The sequence below is a fragment of the Phocoena phocoena genome, chromosome 9 (genome assembly GCF_963924675.1).
Source record: "Phocoena phocoena chromosome 9, mPhoPho1.1, whole genome shotgun sequence".
In the NCBI taxonomy this organism is placed as follows: domain Eukaryota; kingdom Metazoa; phylum Chordata; class Mammalia; order Artiodactyla; family Phocoenidae; genus Phocoena; species Phocoena phocoena.
In genome coordinates, this window is record NC_089227.1 from 57,765,102 (window position 1) to 57,781,629 (window position 16,528).

Here is a 16,528-nt window from a genome sequence, read left to right on the forward strand (position 1 = left end):
TCCTGTGTTCTGTTCACCCTGCCTCCAGTTTACCCCATGAGGAATCAAAGCTGCTTATTCCTCCTTTTCTTACCTTATACTATTTGCAGAGGATTTATTTCATCTTTGATGGTAGTGGAGTGGAGTATGAACCTAGAGGAAACTTTATTAGGTTGGAATTCTCTATGAAGTTCCTTGGCTCTATCAGCACATGCATAAGTGTTTTGATGAAACCCTTGACTCCATTTAAGTAGTTTATTGTTTGCTTACAGAAGAACTTAACCATGCTCCTTTAAATTGATTTGCTTACACTTTTTTTTTTTTGCGGTACGCTGGCGTCTCACTGTTGTGGCCTCTCCCGTTGCGGAGCACAGGCTCCGGACGCGCAGGCTCAGCGGCCATGGCCTACGGGCCTGGCCACTCCGCGGCATGTGGGATCGTCCCAGACCGGGACACGAACCTGCGTCCCCTGCATCGGCAGGCGGACTCTCAACCACTGCGCCACCAGGGAAGCCCTGCTTACACTTTTGTAGAAGTATTTTATCATCTCTTAACTCTTTTGCTGCTTTCATGCCCTTTTTTCACTTTTCTTGAATCATCTTTGAAATATTTTAAAAATTTACTCTCTCCCTTTTTCTCTCTTCACATTTCCACTTAAACATCCTGAATTATTATAGTGGTATGTCAGGGGTTTTTGAGTCTTGACAGGAGATGAGGGAACATCCAATGAGGGCCTGCTGTGTTCTAAACACTCCCCTCATTTCTCAGTACTCTGAGGCCTGGGAAAGGTAAGTTCCTCAGGGTTATTTGTGCTGGAGCTGATGAGCAAATTCTGGTCTGACTCCAATCAACCATGTCATGCTGCCCCCCCGATTATTTGTTTCTACTTTCAACTGTGCCCAGTATAGTTTTGCTAGATTAACGTTGCTAAGGACCATTTCAGTGTGTTATTATTGTTCAAGAACTGTTAGGCCCATTGTAGTAAAGTGTATGACACATGTGGCACATTTGCCCTTCAACCTGTGTTTTTAGCTGCATTTCTTCTACTCTTAACATGCATCCTGTGTTCTAAGTAAATCATTCACTTCCCAATCCTGCAATATGTTATATTTCATATGCCTTCTGTACTCTTTTCACGTAATTAGGAAGAACTTTTAATTCCCATTTCTCTTTTCAAACCTAAATTGACTTGCATTTTTCATGTTTACCAGTTTTGCTCTCAAAGATAATGACTTATTCCATTTGAAGGCCACTTACTCTATTTTAAGGTCATTTTATAGGTAAAAGTTTGTTAACATAGAGTGTCATCTCTACTCCCAAGGGATGACACTCAGCAAAACCAGCTGAATTTTACTTTACAGATGAAAATTTTCATCCTTGTATCTTTTGTTAATATTTTTTTTTTTTTGGATGTGGACCATTTTTAAAGTCTTTTTCGAATTTGTTACAATATTGCTCTGTTTTATGTTTTGTTTTTCTGGCTGTTGGGCATGTGGGATCTTAGCTTCCCGACCAGGGATTGAACCTGCACCCCACCGGCATTGGAAGGCGAAGTCTTAAGCACTGGACTGCCAGGGAAGTCCCTGGTGCAATTTAAATATGATAAAATTCTCTCATTTTAAGTGCAATTTGATGAATTTTGGCAAATACATATAGTTCTCTACCATTACATTCAAACTATAGAATGTTTTATTTCTGCACATAGTTCCCTCATGCTCATATGTAGTCCATTCCTCCAGCTACCCCCAGTCCCAGACAACCACTGTTCTGCTTTCTCTCTATAGTTTTACTTTTTCTAGCATTTCACATAAATGTGGTCATACAGAATTTATTCACTAATTGATAGATGTTAATCCTTTTACCAGCTGATGGGCATTCAAATTATTTCTCATGTTTTGCTGTTATGAGTAATGCTGCTCTGAACATTCTCTTACAAGTTTTTTTTGTGGACATGTGTTTTCATTTTTCTTGAGTAGATACCTAGGAAGGGAATTGCTGGCTTATATGGTATATAAGTGTATGTTTTTAAGAAACACCCAGATTGTTTTCCAAAGAGGCTGTACACTTTGCATTCCCACCAGCAGTATGTGAGCATTCCAGTCACTAGCCCTTGGTATTGTCAGTTTTTAATTCTAGTCGTTCTAGTGAGTGTGTAAGGTTACCTCATTGTGGTTTTAGTTTTAATTTCTCCGATGACTAGTGTTTTTTTAATTATTATTTTTTAATGTTAAACTTAAAAAATTTTTTAATTGAAGTATAGTTGATTTATAATATTGTGTTAGTTTCAGGTGTACAGCATACTGATTCAGTATTTTTGCAGATTATATTCCATTATAGGTTATTACAAGATAATGGGTATAATTCCCTATGCTACACAGTAAATCCTTGTTGCTTATCTATTTTGTATATAGTCGTTTTTTTTTGTTTTTGTTTTTTTGTTTTTGTATATAGTCGTTTTTATCTGTAATCTCATACCCCTAATTTGTCCCTCCTACCTCCCCTCTCTCCTTTGGTAACCACGTTTGTTTTCTATATTTGTGAGTCTGTATTGTGAGTCTATATTATTTTTTAGATTCCACATATTAGTGATACCATACATATAGTATTTGACTTATTGAATCAAGTGCACACGTGGGCGCGTGCGTGCACGCACACACACACACACACACACATCTTCTTAATCCAGTTGTCTGTTAATGGGCACTTGGGTTACTTCCATGAATACCTTTGCTATTTTAAATAGTGCTGCTATGAACATTAGGGTGTATGTATCTTTTAAGATTAGTGTTTTCATTTTTTTCCAGGTAGTCCCCGATGACTGACTGGTGATGCTCAACATCTTTTCGTGTGCCTACTGGCCATTCATATATATTCTTTTGTGAAGTGTCTGTTCAGATCTTTCACCTGATTCTTTATTGGGTTATCTTTTTTGGATTTAAGAGTTTTAAAAAATATATTCCACATACAATTTCTATGTTATATATTTTGGAAATATTTTCTCCCAATTTGTGGTTTGCCTTTTCATTTTTAAAAATACTATCTTTTGAAGAGCAAAAGCTTCTAATTCTGAAGTAGTACAGTTTAGTAATATTTTTCTTAATGGTTCATGCTATATGTGACCTATCTGAAATTTTTGCCTAACTCAGGGTTACAGAGATTTTCTCCTATTTTTTAATCCAGTATATTTTATAGTTTCAACTCTTAGGTTTAGATTTATGATCTACTTAAAATTAATTTTTGTGTAAGGAATGATATGTAGTCAAAATTTTTTTATTTGTATGCAGATATCCAGTTTTTTGCGTCATATATTTAAAAGAACATGTTTTTCCTCCATTGTATTACTTCTGCATCTTTGTTGAAAATTAATTGACAAGAATATGGGTATATTTTTGGGATCTCTTTTCTGTTTTATTGATTTATATTAGGGGTCAGCATACTAAGGCCTACATCCAAATTTGGCTTGTGGCCTGTTTTTGTAAATAAGGTTTTATTAAAGCGCATTGCCATGCCCATTCATTTTTAGGTGTTGTCTATGACTGCAATAGCAGAGAGAGATTTGAGTAGTTGTGACAGAGACTATGTGTCCTACAAAGCTGAAAATATCTACCATCCGGCCCTTTATGGAAAGTTTGCCTACCCCCGATCTGTTTATCCTTAGGCTAAGACTGTACTCAGTTGATTACTATAGCTTTATAATAAGTCTGGAAATCAGATTGTGTAAGTCTTGAAGTTTGTTCTGCTTTTTAAAAATGGGCTGTTCAAGGACCTTTGTGTTTCCATGTACATTTTATAATCAGTTTGTCAGTTTATACAAAAGCCTGCTGGAATTTCGATTGGGATCGCATTGAATCTGTAGATCAATTTGGGGGGAATTAATAGCATAATAATAAGTTTTCCAGTCCATGAATGTGGTATATTTCTCCATTTGCTGAGGCTCTCTTTAATTTCTCTCAGTAATGTTTGTGGCTTTTAGTTTATAGGCCTTGCACATCTTTTGCTAAATTTATTCCCCAGTATTTAATTTTTATCTATGAATGTTACTATAAATAGAATTTTTAAAAATTGCATTTGCTGATATATGGTAGTACAGTTGGTTTTATATATTGACCTTATATACTGCAGCCTTGCTAATTAACTCAATCTCCTAGTTCTAGTGTATTCCTTAGGATTTTCCACTTCTGTGATGATATCATCTGTGAGTAAAGATGGTTTTACTTCTTCCTTTCCAGTCTGTCTGCCTTAATCTTAATCTTGCCTTAATCTTAACACTGCTTAGAACCTCCAGTATAGGGACTTCCCTGATGTTCCAGACTCTGCGCTCCCCCGTGCACAGGGCCTGGCTTTGATCCCTGGTCAGGAAACTAAATCCCGCATGCAGCAACTAAAAGATCCTGCATGCAGCAACTAAAAGATCCTGCATGTAGCAACTAAAAGATCCTGCACGCCGCAACGAAGATCCCAAGTGCTGCAACTAAGACCCGGTGCAGCCAAATAAATAAATATTAAGGGCTTCCCTGGTGGCGCAGTGGTTGAGGGTCCGCCTGCCGATGCAGGGGACACGGGTTCGTGCCCTGGTCCGGGAGGATCCCACATGCCGCGGAGCGGCTGGGCCCGTGAGCCATGGCCGCTGAGCCTGCGCGTCCGGAGCCTGTGCTCCGCAGCGGGAGAGGCCACAGCGGTGGCAGGCCCACGTACCGCAAAAAAAAAACTTAAAAAAACCCACAAAACTCCAGTATAATGTTGAATAGAAGTGGTTAGAACAGACATTTTTGCCTTAATATTTGATCTTAGGTAGAATCATTTAATTTTTCCCCATTAAGATTCACTGTAGGTTTTTATAGATGTCTTTTTTTTTTTAAATCATGGATGCCTGTTGAATTTTATAAAATGTTTCTTCTTGCAGTTATTGAAATGATTGTATGCTTTTTTCCTTTAGTCTATGAACGTGTGATGAATTACATTGATTTTTGGATGTTAAACTAAATTTGCATTCTTGTGATAAAACCCACTTGGTCATGATTTTTTTAAATTAATTTTGGCTGTGTTGGGTCTTTGTTGCTGCGTGTGGGCTTTCTCTAGTTGCAGCGAGCAGGGGCTGCTCTTTCTTGCGGTGCGAGGGCTTCTCATTGTGGTGGCTTCTCTTGTTGCGGAGCACGGGCTCTAGGCATGGTCTTTAGTTGTGACACACGGGCTCTAGAGCGCAGGCTCAGTAGCTGTGGCGCACAGGCTTAGTTGCTTCGCGTCATGTGGGATCTTCCCAGACCAGGGATCGAACTCATGTCCCCTGTATTGGCAGGCAGATTCTTAACCACTGCGCCACCACGGAAGTCCCAACGTATTATTTTCTAATATTGAATTTGATTTCTTAATTAAGTTAAGGATTTTTACATCAGTATTCATGAGGGTCTGCAGTTGAGGTCTGCCATTTTCCTGTGATGTCACTGGTTTGGGTATCAGGATCATACTGGCCTTGTAAAGTAAGCTGAGACTGTTTTTTCCTCTAGTTTTTGAAAGAGTTTATACAAGATGAGTATTTTTTTAAATGTTCGATAGAGTTTACCAGGGAAGCAGTCTGAGTTGTTTTTTGTCTTGTGAGTTTTACTAATAGCTAAGTTGTAAGAGATTCGCAATTTCCTCTCAATTAGCAATAAAAAAGGTACTTTATTGGCACAAATAAATTTGAAAATATATTGGGCTTTATCCTGCTTTCTGATTTTGTTAGATGTGGAAGGGACATTTATGAGAAGTTGAGAACCAGCCTTTCCAACTGTGTACTTTAAATATAATAGGGAAATCATTTTATTGTTATATTTTGGCTAAATACTTAATGCTCTTCCTGTTAAAAAAAAATATTTGGTTGCTTATTCACCTTTGTTTTTGTTAATTTTAGGAACTTAAAAGGAGTATAGAAAATCAAGCAGAAAGGAAATTGGAGGGTCAGAATTCCCAGAGTCCTCAGCAGATCTCACAGTGTTTCAACACAAGCTCAGAGCAAAATGGTCATGTTCCTGCAGTGCCAGATACACAACCAGTTCTGCAGTTTGGTAATCCTTATGCAACACAGGAAACAAGAGGTTATTAAAATATTTTTGGTTGGGGTTAGCTGAATGTGGAGGTTTTTTTTGTTTGTTTGTATCTTCCTGGGATTAGAGAACTGTTGGTATGATCAGCTCTAATAGAAATCTTGCTTTATAATAAGCAGTTTTAATGTTTAACACTAACTGGCTTCATCTAGAAGCAGTACACCATGAATGAGGAGTCTATTTGCTTATTGCACATAGTTCTTATTTTTAAAGATCATTTGGGTTAAAAAAAAGACATTTTTTGGATACACTAAAGTGGTTCTTTATATTCTGTTCATCATAGCTATACATGGAGATTCTAATTTTAGTACCAGGTTTTTACCCTACCCTTCCAAAATTTTTATTTCAGATGGAGCAGATGGTGCTTTTTACCCAGATGAAATCCAAAGGCCACCTGTGAGAGTACCCTCTTGGGGACTGGAAGATAATGTTGTCTGCAGCCAGCCTGCCCGAAACCTAAGTCGACCTGATGGTTTAGAAGACCCTGAGGATAGTAAAGTAAATTGAATTTCTATTTTCTGAGCCTGTCCCTTTTATTTTTTGTCCTGTGTAGAGAGTTATGTGTGTGTAGAAAGAGAGAATGTGTATGCTCGTGTGTACACATGATTGCTTACTTGATTTTTTGAAAAATCTGCTTGTATTTAAATTTGAAAAATCAACCATTAATATGCTTCAGACTTATACTTTAGGATTTATTGAGAGAATGACCTTAGAATATTGTAGTTATAAGATAGTTTAATTTTAAAAATTTTTTAAAAATTGAGCTATAATTGACATATAACATGTTTCAGGTGTGCAACATAACGATTCGGTATTTGTGTATATTGCAAAATGATCATCGTAACAAGTCTAGTTAACATCCATCATCATACAGCTATAATATTTTTTCTTGTGATGAGGACTTTTAAGATCTACTCTCTTAGCAACTTTCAAATATACAATACAGTATTAAGTGTGGTCACAGATAGTTTAATCTTAATTATCACAGAGTAATTTACTATATTCTTTTGCTTGTAGATGTACCAGGTTGCAAGAAGCAAAGTGTTAATGACAGTGTTATGCTTTGGTGTGCATCTTTTCAGTTTTGCATTTATATCCCACTTTAAGTTGTAAAGTGGACTCTTCGTTATCTTTAGCAAGAAAAAGGAAGAAGTGTGTGTGTCATAGTTTTCTTTTTCAGAGAAATACTCTTGTAGACATCATTAGTATTTAATCTCTCAGCAGTACAGTACTGTTGATAATTGAATCAGTTTACATGGCATGGCATTCTTTTTATTTCATTTAAGAGATTTCTTCACCATTTAATAGATCCTTTTCCTCATAGCAGCTCTTTTTGGATTTTCTGGTCATTAAGGTGCGTTTAAAAGAAATGCTTTATCATGCTCTTTGCAAGTACAGCGGTATCATGACCTGTTTCTCATTTAATCTAGTTTGCTGCATTTAATTGCTATTAACCTTTGCAGAAACTGATCAGTGTTCAGACAGGCATGATTTTAGCCCTAGTGCTCAACACCCATAATGGAGAAAAATGTATTTCTCTCTTCTGCCTTTTGGCCTCCTATATCCATTACTGGGAATAATTAGGAAAACTGTCAGAACTTTGGTGGCCTATATGAAGTCTAGAGTATCATCTTACTGCTTTATCACACTTTTACTTCACATTTTGCATATTTAATCTGATCATTCTTGGCACAGATGTTACATGTGACAAGCTCTTCTCTTCTGTAGTCATCTGCTTCAGTTTAATTCGTAGAGTGTTCTTTCTGATCTGTGTGCTTTGCCCTCCTGCAAACCCATGAGAAGCAGTGTTAGAGTCTTGTGCTCATTTGCTGACATGCTTAGATTTGGTCATGAGATGGAAGGGGTCTTAATAGGCACACCTTGGGTAATTGTATTTTGCTATCAGAGGATTTTTCACATTAGACAGAAACTAATTTTTATGTACATTCAGACCTTATTTTTTTTAAAAAATTCTTGTCATTACAACAACAAAAATCACTTGCAAATGAAGTGTTTTAGTTAAGTAGTTTTAGTTGGAATATAAAAAGCAGCTCTGAGTTGACCTGTTCCTTTTCTCTGGCTCTTTGCCCTAGAAGTATTTAACAGCCTGGGACCCAGAGCCTTTCAGTTGGGGTTGAAGCGGCTGCACTTCCAGCCCCCTTCAGTCACACCTACCATATCTCCTCGCTTCTGTACCAAAAACTTTCTGTCTCACTCCCCTTCACCTCATAGTTGTAATTATGATGATAGTGATGGCAATAGACATTTCTGTAGTTTTATTGGACAGCTAATGCTTAACACTTTAAATATATTAACTCTTCATAGCTGTCCTATGAGGTAGAAACTATTACTATATTTTACAATGGAGGAAACAGAGACAGACTACCTGGCTTGCTTGAAGTCATACAGCTGGTAAGCGTACAGCCTCATCAGTTTGGCTATGGAAGTTGTGGTTTTACCACCTATCAGCCTACCAAATGACTAAACCACAGGTTCCCAAACTTTCTCAGTTAATGGCACCTTTAGCATCTCAGTAGCCTCCTGCACAGTTTTTGGAACCATGGTCTAAACTCTTGCTACACAAAAATATCATTTTTGGACCAACACTATTGGTATCTCCTGGGAGCTTGTTAGAAATAAGGAACCTCTGGCTCTACTCCAGACCTACAGAGAATCAGACTGCATTTAACAAAGTCTTTCGGTGATCATGCGCTTAATAAAATTTGAGTTGCACTGGTCTAAGCTTCCTAAGGCCCATCAGGCAAGGTTGGATTACTTTCTCTTCCTTTAACACATATCCCACTTTCCAGTTGTTTTTATGCCTTTGTATAGTGTTTCCCTTTCACCTGACTAGCTTTACTTCTTTCCTTTCTCCTCTATCTCTGAAAGACTGAGGTTCACACATTCTGTTAATGTGTAGTTTGCAGCTTTCCACATGAATCCTTCACTATGAACCCCCCAATTGAAGACTGACAATTTTTGTATTTACATTTTTTTCTCATGAGTTTTTTAGTTTTTATTCTCAGAAGGCTCTGTGGTTTTCAAAGGGGCTATGACTCCACAATTGTTGGGAATCACTGCTTGAAAGAATCAAGGCCTGTTTCCCATTGTCATGATACATGGAATTTTTTGCCTTTCTTAAATTTTGCCATTTTTCATATGTTGTCTTATTTTTAAAATTTTACTTTGAATATAACCAGTATGTTTTCTGTTTACAAAAGCAGTATATAATTACAGCCAATTCATTTTTATCAAGACTGCCGAGACATTTTTTTAAAATTAATTAATTTATTTTTGGCTGTGTTGGGTCTTCATTGCTGCGTGTGGGCTTTCTGTGGGCTTTCTCTAGTTGCGGTGAGCGGGGGCTACTCTTCGTTGCAGTGCGCGGGCTTCTCATTGCGGTGGCTTCTCTAGGTGTAGAGCATGGACTCTAGGCACACGGGCTTCAGTAGTTGTGGTGTGCAGGCTCTAGAGCGCAGGCTCAGTAGTTCTGGCGCAAGGGCATAGTTGCTCCACGGCATGTGGGATCTTCCCGGACCAGGGATCGAACCCGTGTCCCCTGCATTGGCAGGTAGATTCTTAATCACTGCGCCACCAGGGAAGTCCCCCAAGACATTTCAAAGGGGAAAGAATAATCATTTCAACAAATGGTGCTGGGACATTTGGATATCCATATGCAAAAAAATGAAATCGGACTTCTACCTCATACCATATACAAAAATTAACTCAAATTGAACCTAAATATAAGAGCTAAAGTATAAAATTCAAAAGAAAACATAGAGATAGATCTTTGTGATGTTAGGCAATGGTTTCTTAGATATGACATCAAAAGCACAAGCAGCAAAGGAAAAAATAGATAAATTAGACATCATCAAAAGGATTACATGAGGGGCTTCCCTGATGGTGCAGTGGTTTAGAATATGCCTGCCAATGCAGGGGACATGGGTTCAAGCCCCAGTCCGGGAAGATCCCACATGCCACGGAGCAACTAAGCCTGTGTACCACAACTACTGAGCCTGCACTCTAGAGCCCGCAAGCCACAACTACTGAAGCCTGCGCGCCTAGAGCCCATGCTCCGCAACAGGAGAAGCCACCGCAATGAGAAGCCCGTGCACTGCATTGAGGAGTAGCCCCCACTCACCACAACTAGCCTGTGTGCAGCAACAAAGACCCAACGCAGCCAAAAATAAAATAAATTAAAAAAAAGATTACATGAATTCTATATGTTCTGATTTTTGTTTTTTTTAATACACACTTCGTTCTAGCTGATGGTGTATCTCTGGTTGGCATCTCTTCTTTTTTTTTTTTTTTTTTTTTTAATATTTATTTATTTAGGCGCGCCCGGTCTTAGTCGCGGCATGTGGGATCTTCGTTGCGACATGTGGACTCTTAGTTGCAGCATGCATGTGGGAACTAGCTCCCTGACCAGAGATCGAACCCAGGCCCCCTGCATTGGGAGTGTGGAGTCTTACCCACTGGACCACCAGGGAAGTCCCTGGTTGGCATCTCTTAATGCTGAATTTTACCTTCTCTATACTATATAGTACAATGCCTTTCATATACAGTAGAGTCTATTTAAATATTTGTGACTAATGATTTTAGCTAAAGAAATGCTTTTAATTATTTTTATTTTCTGCCTACTAATGTTCAGATTATCTTACAAAGGTAATTTTTGGTAACAGCTTTATTGAGATATAATTCACATACCATACAATTACCATTTAAAGTATACAATTCAGTGGTTTTTAGTATATTCAGAGAATTGTGCAGCCATCACCACATTCAATTTTAGGACATTTTCCTCACCACAAAAAGAAGCCCTGTACCCTTTAGCAGTTACCTTGTCTCTGTAGAGTTGCTTATTCTGGACATTTATATAAGTCAGATCTTATAACATGAGGTCTTTTGTGACTGGCTTCTTTCACTTAGCATGATGTTTTCAAGATCCATCCATGTTTTAGCATACATGCATATTTAGCTTGAAGAATGTACTGCATTCCTTTTTATTAAATGCTGAATAGTGTGCTGTATGGATAGACCACATTTTGTTTATCCATTTCTCTGTTGATGAACAGTTGGCTCTTGTGAATAGTGCTGCTGTGAACTTATGTACAAGTTTTTGTTTTGAATACCTTTTTCAGTTTGGTTATATACCTAGGAGTTGAATTGCTGGGTCATAGGGTAACTCTATGTTTAACCTTTTGAAGAATTGCCTGATTCCTTTTCCATTGGCAGTGTGTAAGTGTAAGAGTTCCAGTTTATCTACATCTTTTCCCACACTTGTTGTCTGTTGTTTTGATGATAGCCCATCCTAGTAGATGAGAAGTGGCATATCATCATGATTTTGATTTGCATTTCCCTGATGGCTAATGATATTGAGCATCTTTAATGTGCTGGTTGACCATTTGTATATGTTCTTTGGGAAAATGTCTATTCAAGTCCTTTGGCCATTTTTATATAGGATTATTTGTCCCTTGCCAGATAAATGATTTGCAAATATTTTCCCATCTGTGGATTGTCTTTATATTCTTTTGGTGGTATCCTTTGCAGCACAAAAGTTTTAAATTTTGATGAAGTCAAATTTACCTATCCGTTTTTTGCTTGTACTTTTGTTGTCGTATCTCAGAAACCATTGCTTTATCTAAGGTAGCTCTAGCTTCTAATTTAGGTCTTTGGTTTGTTTTAAGCTTTGAATATGGAGAAAAGTAACTTTTTTTGGTATTCTTTTCCATTATGGTTTATTACAGGACATCGAATATAGTTCCCTGTGCTGTACAATAGGTCTTTGTTGTTTATCCATTCTATATGTAATAGTTTGCATCTGCTAATCCCAAACTCCCAATCCAACCACCCCCCTCCACCGGCTCCCCTTGGCAACCACAAGTCTTCTCTCTGTGAGTCTGTTTCTGTTTCGTAGATAAGTTCCTTTGTGTCATTATTTTAGATTCCACATATAAGTGATATCATATGGTATTTGGCTTTCTCTTTCTGACTTACTTCGCTTAGTGTGATAATCTCTAGGTCCATGTAGCTGCAAATGGCATTATTTCACTCTTTTTTAAAAAATTTTTTAACATCTTTATTGGAGTATAATTGCTTTACAATGGTGTGTTAGTTTCTGCTTTACAACAAAATGAATCAGTTATATATATATACATATGTTTCCATATTTCTTCCCTCCTGCGTCTCCCTCCCTCCCACCCTCCCTATCCCACCCCTCCAGGCGGTCACAAAGCACCGAGCTGATCTCCCTGTGATATGCGGCTGCTTCCCACTAGCTATCTACCTTACGTTTCGTAGTGTATATATGTCCATGCCTCTCTCTCGCTTTGTCACACCTTACCCTTCCCCCTCCCCATATCCTCAAGTCCATTCTCTAGTAGGTCAGTGTCTTTATTCCTGTCTTACCCCTAGGTTCTTCATGACATTTTTTTTTCTTAAATTCCATATATATGTGTTAGCATACGGTATTTGTCTCTCTCTTTCTGACTTACTTCACTCTGTATGACAGACTCTAGGTCTATCCACCTCATTACAAATAGCTCAATTTCGTTTCTTTTTTATGGCTGAGTAATATTCCTTTGTATACATATATACCACATCTTCTTTATCCATTCATCTGTCGGTGGACATTTAGGTTGTTTCCATGTCTCGACTCTTGTAAATAGTGTTGCATGAACATAGGGCTGCATGTATCTGAGAAAAGTGACATTTGAAAATAGAGATCTTACAAAATTATTTGCTTTCCTATTTTTAAAATACCTTTAAATTTTATGGAGTTATAATTCAATGATATTCCTTCATTGACATATTACTAGAAATGGATGTTTGGCTGAGCTTAAACAGTAACATCTCATAAAAAGAGAATGTTGATGAATATTACTTAATAATACAGAGTTATAAGGATAAACATTAATTCTTTAGTTTTATATAAAAGTTACCCAGAGTCATTGGTACTCTGTTCTTAATGTGTTGATTTTGGCCTTAGCAAATGTTTCTTGTAGGATGCTCTTGAACTAAAGTAGTAATTATTAACTTAGTAAAAGTTCTATTAAGTGGTGGATCTTTCTTCATTGATATTCATTACTAGCTCCTTAATGATATCTAAATATTTCAATTAATAATTCCTGGCAAAGGTGGAATCATAACAGTTTCAGAAATTCTGATTGTCCGAATCCTAATGATTCAGATGGTGTAACTCAATCATTAGCTCCCGAGTGTGTATTGCTAGTTTGATCACAATTGCATTTTTTATTGTGGTTGAATACACATAACATAAAGTTTACCATCTTACTATTTTTTAGTACATGCTTCTATAGCAGTAAGTACAGATGACCCTTAACGTGAGGGTTAGGGGTGCCAACCCTCCATGCAGCTGAAAATCTGAGTATAACTTACAGTTGGCCCTCTACATCTGTGGCTTCTCCCATATCCACAGATCTGCATTCAAGGATCCAGCCAACCTCAGTTCATGTAGTATTGTATATACTATTGAAAAAAATCCCGCATAAAAGCAGATCTATATAGTTCAAATCCTCATTGTTCAGTGGTCAACGGTATATTCACATTGTTGTGCAACAAGTCTTCAGAACTCTTTTCATCTCGCAAAACAGAAACTCTATACCCGTTAAACAACAACTCCATTTCTCCCTCCCTCTGGCCCCTGGCACCTGCCATTCTACTTTGTCTCTCTGAATTTGACTATTCTGGATACCTCATATAAGTACAATAGAATCATACAGTATTTATCTTTTTGTGATGGGCTTATTTCACTTAATATGTCCTCAAGATTCATTCATGTTGTAAGATGTCAGAATTTTTTTCCTTTTTAAGGCTAAATAATATTTCATTGTATGTGTATACCACATTTTGTTTATCCATGCATCCATTGATAAGACATTTGAGTTGTTTCCACCTTTTGGCTATTGTGAATAATGCTGCTATGACCATAGGTGTACCAGTGTATCTGTTTGAGTTCCTGCTTTCAGTTCTTTTGGATATATACCCAGAAATGGAATTGTATCGTATGGTAATTGTATTTTTATGATTGATTAAATGTATTTTGTTGCCTGAGAGATTAACCAATTTTAATACTATTTCAGATGTTCAAACTGGTTATATACTTTGATAAGAAAAACAAGAATGTATTTTAGAGACTAGATTTTGAGTTGAGCATCTCATGAGAAGTTTTGGGTTTCAAACAGAGCTTCAGTTTACGGTAGCATGTTTCCTTTGCTTAAAAACCAGTTTGCAAATAGAAAGAGTATTGTGCTCATGGGTCTAAAGGTACATGAACAATGTACAGTGGTTTAGACCTTTGTGGAGATTAAAATGCTATTGAAAATATTTTCTTAAGAAAAATTTAATTATTTGGAATTGTTCGTAAATACATTTTAGTGTGGTATTCCCAATAATATTTGCTTACAAGATTATTTCAGCAGTTTAGCTAAAATACTAGGTACTTATACTTTAAAACTTGCTACTCAGAATTCTTTTGACTTGACAACTTTCAGTGCTAAAACTTGATTATTTTAGTAGTTTTGGGTGGAAATCTTGCTAAAATAGAATACTAATAACCTTGATGACTGAAGTTTATTAATTAAAAACTTAATATTGAATGATGTCCTCACATTCTTTTAAGGTGTATAGTAAAGCTGTATGATCCAGTGTTGAAATCCTATTTGATGTTTTGGGTTCTTGTCTGCTTTCCTCTCTTTTTTCACCAGTAGCCATTTTTTGTTGCTGGCAGTGAGCCTGCCTTAATAGCCTCACTTCCTGGGCTCATTTGTTATATGTAAACTAGTATGGTTTGGAAACTAATTAGTCGAGCTTGATGAGTAAAATGGAATAACTGTATTTGGGAGTGAAAATTTGGTCATTTTGCATGACAAGATCACCAGAGACTTTATTATATGAATTGGTTACTCAGATTTTATTACATACTTCCTGGTTTTAAACTATTCTCCCAGTAGGTGATTTCTTATTTCATGAGGACTTACGTCTCATTATTACATCTAGAATTCTACTCTTCAGTTCCTCTCCCCTTTTATTCTGGTAGAAGATACAGAATAATAGTTCCCTTACCAAATTATATATGGCTTAGAAAGTATAAATTGCTTTTTTGCCCCCCTCATCCACATATTTTATAAGCAGACATATTTTTAACATGTCTGATAGGTGGTCTGAACCTAGCACCTTAGCTAGTTCCAGACTCTCTTGTTAGCTGCTTCATGGAAGCAGTGAATTGGTGTGAGCTGCAGCTGTTGTAAAACACAGGGAAAGGTGGTTATGAGATTTTTGGTTCCATTATATTTTTCGCCCCCAGAAAGTTGTATTGTACAATATTATAAATATGTCTCATCAAGAATTTTGAAAAGTAGAATATGAAGACCTTTTGTTTTATTCTTTTTCTTCAATAGCATTTCAAAAAATTTTTAAACATTTATATATGAGAAAGTTTTGTTCATTATTTTATATGTAGTTGTTTAAGCAGATTCATTTTCGAATATTGTTGCTGGAAGGCCTAAGTGTGGCAGCCAGAGTAATGTGGCACAGAATCACAATTTGCCTGTTATACATATGTAAGCTTAGCAGATTCAACTACTAAATCATCTTCCCTCTGTACCTGCAGATTTAAAAACTGTCTGGATTTTACTTACTTAAAGACTTTTAATTTTTGAAGTATATGAAGTACTTCCCCAACATTCCCCAACTTCTCAGTGCCCTATTAGGTTATTGATCCTGTTTTTCTTTTGCCCAGTTATATCCTAAGGGAATCATGTAAACAAAAGTGTTTTCTCATGTGATGCACATGGGAAAAAAAAGTCTCTCACCTCCTTTTTTGAGCTTTTACGGGGCGGGGGGGATAATTGTCAGAATAATAGCTAAGTTACCACGCCTTCCCTTACTGTTCCTTCCCCCCCCCCAAAAAAAATTCAATTTATCTTTTGTTTGGTCACTTAAAATTTCACGTCACATACACTTTTTTGGAACCTCTTCCTATGACAGACCTGACTTATTAGCCTATTAATAGTTCTGGTGCAATCATGACTACCCAGCAACATAAGGACTTTAATAAGTGCCTCTTCCACCTGTTGTGTGCTGTTAGTTCATGACATGAGAGAAGCTAACAAACTGCTTAGGGGAAGAAAGCAAATGGGCACTTCAGATGATGTGGCTGTTTTGGATATGAAGTGACAGTCTGTGTTTGGATATTGATGTAGCAGCAGTGTGCAAATCTATAAAAAGTGACTAGAGGGATGCAGGCATGGAAATTCAAACCAGCATTTTCTTTCAGATTCAGACTCAGATTTACAGGGTTTTAGGAGTCCTCCTTGATAATGTTAATCAGATATTTAAATTTGAATCTGATTGTTTTACATTAGGGTTTTTGAGGCCTGTAGTTTGGTGCATTGCTTCACTTTAACATGGTTTTCCAGTTGGATTTGCTTGTGTATTTGCCCCAA

General features: G+C 37.0%; 1 protein-coding gene across 1 annotated transcript in view; it reads left to right on the forward strand.

The window, feature by feature from the left end:
- TAX1BP1 (Tax1 binding protein 1) overlaps positions 1 to 16,528 on the forward strand; it is an 85,763-nt gene that overhangs the window by 67,527 nt on the left and 1,708 nt on the right. The window contains exons 15-16 of the mRNA XM_065883670.1: positions 5,870 to 6,053; positions 6,412 to 6,560. Coding sequence (XP_065739742.1) covers positions 5,870 to 6,053; positions 6,412 to 6,560 — 333 coding nt within the window. The remainder of the gene's footprint in view (positions 1 to 5,869; positions 6,054 to 6,411; positions 6,561 to 16,528) is intronic.